A 7,542-nucleotide genomic window follows, 5' to 3' on the forward strand; every position below is an offset into this window, starting at 1 on the left:
CAGATGAATGCATCATGGTTTGAATCTTAATTTTCTACAGCATAGCTAATTTTTTGAGATAAGGTTTTCCTCCATCTGCTCAGGCAATTGTTTTTCTCTCTATAAACGAACTTATTACCATAATCAAAAGAAGATGGAAGTAATGCTATTATATTAAATTTGTATCTAAACCTGAATGAAACTATATCTTACTATTGATACCTTCGGACAATGCAAGTCATTTTCTTTTTAGCATATAATGCTTTTTTTTTTTTTTTTGATAACAGCATATAATGCTTTAGGGTAGAACATACTTAATCGAATGTTAACTTCATTTAAGCAACAAAACCAGAATTTTATTTAATAAAAGAATTTACCAAAAAAATATATTAATCTGTCATGCCAAGCATGCAAGATGTTATTCCGTGTGGCGCCTTGCAAGACACCAAATGAAATAACGCCTATAATATTTTAAAAAAAATTATTAACCCTCGCACCGAATTTAGAAGAGGTCATGGTGCATTCTGTCACATAAGCACGAAGTTTGTTGATGGGGCCTTGTTACATTCGAGATAAATCTTTGTTGTGTGGCTTGTCCTCCTTCACTATTGGGACATCTAGATCACTTTACCAAAGGGAAAGCAATAGCCTTCTCGTAGCATTCTATGGTAAAATCTCAATTGCTTGATTGAGATCCACTGCCCAAGATTGTGATACAGAGCACTGATGCGCAAGATCCTCAAGAATGACGAGAACTTGTTTAAATTGAAGGTGGGGTTGATTGTTAAATGTTAGCCTTTGTCCCATATCAAAATAGACGATTATTATGCCGAATCAATAAATTAAATATGGATTATATAACTATTATGTCACGTGACTAAATTTTTTTTCCTGCAAACACAGATTTGGATGGGGTCTATTGATTTTTTTTGTTCTCCTTCTTGCTTCCACTTAAAAGTGAAAAAAAAAAACAGTGAACCCCATCCAAATCTGTTTGCAAGAAAAAAAAAATTGGTCATGTGACATGATAGTTATATAACCCATTAAATATCACTATTAACCCGTATCCATCATTAATACTTAATCACCATAAGCCCATCAATACCCAAAAAATTCCGAGAATGGGCTAGAATGAAAATAATGGTGAACTGAAAATGATGTTTATTGATTCGGCAAAACAAAATAGTTTATGGCATAGGCAGGCCTTTTCCCAGTCTGCTTCAACGGGGACACGAAGGCTAACATTAAAATCTCACATCCAATTTAAACAAGTTCTTATTCTTTCAAAGCATCTTGTGCACCAGTTCTCCGTTTATCTCACAACCTTTGTGAGTAACCAGGGAATCGAAATCACAGGGAAGGTATTCACACTGCCCTAACCCACGATGACAATGCTGTCCATTTCTCTTTTGCCAAGCGATCCAAATGTCCCAAGAAGATGGAAGACAAGTTGTAATTCTACCCAGAATGCCAACACCACCATGCAAGCAAGCATCGTACTTGTGTACAGAAGTGCCATTATGCCCTTCTCTAGATTTGGCATAATTATTTTATTAAATATTAAAGGCACTATTTCACGTAGTGTCTTGCAACGTACATTGTAAAATAACATCTTACACACCTGGTATTTTTTTTCAATATTTTATGGTAATATTTAAAAAAAAAAAAACATTTTGGTATTGTAACCCAAATGAAGTTAACCTTCATTTACTCATTTACTCATCCTACCCAAAAGCATCATATGCTAATAAGAGAAAGACATAATATCCAAAAACATCAATAGTAAGATGTTAGACCCCAAAGTAATACAACAAAGAAAAAAAAATTGCCTAAATAAAAGAAGGAAAATCTTATTAAAAATTAACTATGTCATAAAAAATTAAAAGAGTATGACAGGATGTACCAAGGTTCGGAAATTACGAAAGGTATAACTTATGGGAAATAAAAAAGCTAATAGAGACTAGAACACTCAAGGCAAAAAGCATGATGTAAATGTGGACAAAAATTGAAATTTGAATTATAAGCTTATAACCACCCTGCACACGTAAGTGGAAAAAAGGAAAACAAGAGGGGTAGATATTTTGGAGTTATAGAAAGGTACCGATCCCTTGAAGTATGTGTCTGAACATTTTCTGCTTTCTTTTCTTATAGTTGTACACATATATTCCTGAAAAATATCCCATTGAGTTACTCAATACAACGTGAAAAAACTAGGAAAAATAAAAAGTGATTCATAAAACAGGATTTGCCAATCTCTTTGCATTTCCACAACATGAAAAAACTAGGAAAAACAAAAATGACACATAAAACAGGATTTGCCAATCTCTTTGCATATCCACCAGAGTCATTTGAATACCACAACAAAATCCATTTGTCCTATACTAAAGAGATCCGTACACAGACTTCAAAAGCTACATAAATGTCCTAAATCTTTATATTAATATGGCATATAACAACACAAGAAAACATTAATCATCCGATTTCTATGAAGTTGAAAACACAAATTTAGTAAAAAGTAACATCAATAACAAATTATATTATTAATGATATTAAAACTTACGCAGAACCATGATTAAGCACCAAAAGACCATCAGTTTGATCTCCTCCAGGCCTGCAACATTGCTATCAACAGCATACAATCCAAAATAATATTTATCCTGTTTATATAAAAAGAAAAAAAATGAATGATTTTAAAAGAAACTCAAGTTAAATTTTTATTGCAATGTGTTAAGCATGTAGTTTTGATCCAGAATTCCAAAAGAACATCCACTAATTACACAATATAAGAATATGTACATAGAAGTCTCTATGCTCACTTGGAATGACGTTCGTCGTTACAACTGTGCTCTTCCTCTGCCCATTTACTCCAGTGATATTTACACGAGCAGATATTGCCAATTCTGCATTGGCACCAACAATCTCAATTTTCATGGGTTTTCCATCCAAAAGTACATTACTAAATCGTTTAAGAGCAGCAAATGCATCACTTCTAGTATGCAAAACTTCAGCTGAACCCTGTAACCCAGTTAAAGATATTAAAGATCGAAATAGAAAGTAACTAATACCAGCATTGTTGAAAGGTTAAGATACATAAAGTATAACTGCTAAACATGGTATTTTCTGTAACATATATCTTCCCAAGAGTTAACATACTTCAACAGGAATCTCAGACTTTCATGCCAAAACAAATCAATTGAAAAATAAACCATGTTGCTCAACATGACTTTTAACAATTTCATGCAGTAACTCCAATAACCACTATTATCAAATCATGAATTGGAAAGCCAATTTTCCAAATAGCAAATTATAAGAATCTTAGCTCAAAAATAGCATAAAAATATGCATCCTCCTACACAATAACATGATTCAATCATTTAATAAGTGACAAATATCAACATACATAATAACATACGATAAGTCATCATGTATCAAAAAGATAAAAGTCTAAACTTAATGTAAATCAAATTCATATCACATGGTCTAATAACTTGAATTTTAAAAACACAAATCAGTACTTTTAATTCTAATTATTTTCTCCAATAACAGTATAGTCATCACTTAGCTCATCCTCCTCCTCCAAAAACCAAGGAGCAAGTCAAGGTTGGTATGGGACCACAGTCATTAAACAAAGGAAAAACACCAACTCTCCCAAAAACTTAAGCTATTAGATGAAGGCACATGAATGGTTTTTAATTATATCTCTAACAAGTTAAATTATGAATCAGAAGGCTGTTTTTATAATGCCCTTTTGGGTCACAAATGATGAGCTAGATCCTGTCATGACCCAGAAGGAAATTATATGTTCAGAATCGTTCGAACTTCCATTCTGGTGATTCCAACTACACTACTGTCCATAAGTTCTATATTTGAAGAACTTCATGACAAGGAGATGAAGATTTTGTTTGAAAAAAGAAAAGTAAGAAAATCATATAAGTAGCTACAATTTCATTGATGGTGAAATACTTCTCCCCCATAAGACAGAATACTGAAATGGTTCCATGTCAAATACTGAGAAACATGCCCATCCAAGTTAGCATGTAATTAACATGGACAAAAAAATGCAATAGCTAGCCAAATTAAATTCCAGGAATATTTTTTAATAACCAAGAACATGAAGATCCAATAAGGAAGTTTCGAGATAACTTCGAGAGAGGTCAGCTAGAAACAGAGACTAAGAAGGAAGTACTGACACAGTATGTACCCTTATGTCGTCTTTAGGTACTCCATGGTCCAGGTTTGAAACATACAATTTTGTGCTTAATTCTATTCCTTGTATCCCTACAGTTCTTAGGCTACTTCAAACAAATCACGCTGACACAAAAAAGGCTTGGTTCTGAGAATGGACTGGAAAAAGCAAACAGAATGAATTTGCACTTGCAAAAGAACACGTGAAATTAAGTATTCCCTATTCTTCAAGAGAGCATGAAAATCAACATAAAAAATAAAACAAGCAATGAAGTAGAAGTGGCCATGTAATATATTATGGGGGGAAGGGGGCTGTAACCATAGTCTAACATCAATATTTTAGGTAAAGGATGGTAAGCAGGAATAGGAATTCAACCAACTGCATATAAACGTGTGGTATGAACCTGTATTATGCTACAAGCGAGAACTCCATTTCTGATGTAAGTGAAGGAAGCTACTCAGCAAAATACCATGAAATAATGAGTAAACCGAATTCTTGCACCATAAAGCCCAACATAGCAAGAGGATCAAATAATGTGTCCACACAACCAGTAAGCAAGCATTTAAAGTCATCTTATTCTTATCCAAATCAAATGGATTAGCATGGGTTAGAGAATTTAACCCCACTTATAGCTATATATTTTTGTGCTACTAATAAAAGCTCCATTTGTAAATTCACGCATGAAGCTCCTTCACATAATAATATGCTAGGAATCACCAAGGAACTCCAGAAAACATCAGAGATACGTAGCAAAGCCCCCAAACACACAAGTAAAAAACTCTTTGGTGCATATTAATTGCAATATTATGGAACTATGACGATTGCATTGAGAATGCAAAATTATCAAGCATGAGCTTCTCATTGGAACAAAATAATAATGTGCAATTTGCACTTGCTTTTCAGCTGCTCGGTGCACTCATTTTCATTCAGCTACATCTTTGGGGAACATTGTAAGAGAAATGGGGCAGGCATTGCCCAGTGTAAGGGAGAGATTCCTTGTAAGAGGACTTCTCTCTTTTTCCTTTATGCAATTCTTCATCGATCAATACGATCACTGTAAAGAATATACACATACACCAGAACTCGTATCACATAAGTAATGAGGAACAACAATATTAAGATTATGGTAATGTGTTCATAAAATATTCAGCTGAATACTAGACATAATGTGGCGCAAACAAACACCAAAAATGAAATCCCCATCCCAGCCCTAACCCCACCAAAGTAAATTAAGTACAAGCAAACTCCAGTTTCTAAAAAAAAAAAAACAGAAAACAATTTCCTATAGATGATAACCAGGTAAAAATCATAAACTTTTAAGCACCGTTGCAGCACAACAAGTTCCAAGAGCAAGGGCATTAAAAAACGGGAAAAACTAGTCTCATACTACATGTGATAAATTTCTCTCCTACACTCTCTTCGATAAACTGTGTCACCTATCTCCTTTAACGTGAGATTAATAAAACCCTTAAAAAAATAGTAAATACCCAGTTCACTGACAACTCTTATTCCGAGTTCAAAAGTCTCAGACTTGGAAAACCCCATTCAATTCGCAAAACCAATTTTAAAGAGAGAATAAAGATTAAAGAATAAGCTTTCAAAATCGTAACCTTTCCGATTCTGGACATGGCCTTAGAGGTTTGAACCTCGTACGTCTTAAGAGAATAAAGCCCATAAGCCAAACTGGACCTTTGTTCATGGTATCAAGTATACTCAAGAAAAGAGGCCTAATTATATTGATGAACAGCACCAATTTTGAAAATAAAATTGGCCAATAAATAAAAAAGGAAAAAATATATTACAATAGTCAAATAGTAATTATTTTGCGTGGAAATAATGAGGATAATGTTATCGACACTATATTTCCTAATACAATGTTTCTTGACTTTTCTAAGCAAGCACCCAATAATCAACTAACTCTCAACTAATTCCCTCAGTTTGTCTTCTACAGTACAACAGACGTAAATATTTTATAATTATAATTTTCTAATCTTTCAATTCCAAAACGACATTGTTTTTTAGAGTAAATTCAGATAACTTATCTACATTAACTGCATAAATATTTTTCTGTTTAATAAATATCAAAAGTTGGTATCACCTTCCTCTCCGCCGATACAACATGATCAGCAATAATAGCCTTCAGAGGCGTTTCAAACTTCTCAACTGAAGCTTGTGGTGCAAAAAACTTGACCATTCTTATCTTATGTAATATGATGGGGAGAGGATAGGGGTTTGCTATATTAAGTTACTCGAGATGTAATCTTGTATTGTAAGAGCACTAAACTAAACTCTAATGCGTTTATATTTGACTAAGTTAATCAGTGAAGACGAATTCCAATTTTCATCTAATTCTTTTTTTTTTTTTTTTTAATATAAGGTGTTAACTGCCGAGGTTCCAGCATGTTATAAGATTTGTCACACGTTACTCCCTTGTTCTGTTAAACGGATTAATTATACACAGATGAACCAATAAAACCTAGGCTGGATCAAATAATATACCGTCATTATCTATTTAATAATTAAGAAAGAATCGACAGCAATAATAATAATAATAATAATAGTAATAAATTAGTCAAGCCTCATGCTACTAATATATTAATTTGAAGAAAAACAAATTATATATAGATTGTTTGAATTATATTAAAAATATCTTTACTCCCTGTAACTTTTGGTTTATATTTAAAAAACATTTTCAGATTATATATGGTTTGGATTTTGGAACTTAACAACAGGCTTGGAATCTGTTGGTTTTCCTTTTGCTAATTTATCAGTGACCATTACGCAGTGCTCGAGAAGAAAATTTACAATAACAACAAAAAAAACTCAGATCAAGTGGTCGTTTATAATAAAAAATATAGAGGCGGCCACTTCACTGGCGATTTTGCATTTGTCCATTTACGGTACAGACAATGGTCATAATTGTTTTAGCGCTGCCCCGTGTGCTCTGGGAATCGGGACAGTGACTAAAATGTCACGTTTTGGTAAAAAAATTATCAAAATGTCACGTGAACAGTAAAATTTTTCAAACTGTCACGCGGCATAATTCGATACACAGTGTAGTGAAATATGTCACGTCAGAATGCACAGAACCAAAAAGTGTCCTGTGTCAGAATGTTGAAATTCGCTACATAGAGTAGCGAATTTCAACAATTTTGACACATGACACTTTTTGGTTCTGACGTGTCGTATTTCACTACACTGTGTAACGAATTATTTGCATGCATAATTTGCTACAATGTGTAGCGAATTATGCCGCATGACAGTTTAAATTTTTTTACTGTTTGCGTGACATTCTGGTAATTTTTTTGCCAAAACGTAGCAAAATGGTGACTGACCCTTGGGAATCATCTTACTGCACCGCAAATCCAGCTATGAAT

At 33.3% G+C, this 7,542-nt stretch overlaps 1 protein-coding gene across 1 annotated transcript; it reads right to left on the bottom strand.

Moving 5' to 3' along the window:
• Window positions 1-1,781: 1,781 nt before the first annotated feature.
• Window positions 1,782-6,359, bottom strand: LOC133294049 (THO complex subunit 4C-like). Its single transcript, XM_061492697.1, has 7 exons — window positions 6,264-6,359; window positions 5,324-5,375; window positions 5,141-5,219; window positions 4,181-4,271; window positions 2,796-2,994; window positions 2,540-2,636; window positions 1,782-2,146 (listed from the first exon to the last, which is right to left on the bottom strand). The coding sequence occupies exons 1-6, from the start codon at window positions 6,357-6,359 to the stop codon at window positions 2,632-2,634; spliced, it is 522 nt and encodes a 173-aa protein (XP_061348681.1). The 3' UTR covers window positions 1,782-2,146; window positions 2,540-2,631.
• Between the last annotated feature and the right edge of the window lie 1,183 nt (window positions 6,360-7,542).

Source organism: Gastrolobium bilobum, unplaced genomic scaffold, assembly GCF_033153095.1.
Source record: "Gastrolobium bilobum isolate Gb01-03AN ecotype WA unplaced genomic scaffold, APGP_CSIRO_Gbil_v1 utg33850, whole genome shotgun sequence".
In the NCBI taxonomy this organism is placed as follows: domain Eukaryota; kingdom Viridiplantae; phylum Streptophyta; class Magnoliopsida; order Fabales; family Fabaceae; genus Gastrolobium; species Gastrolobium bilobum.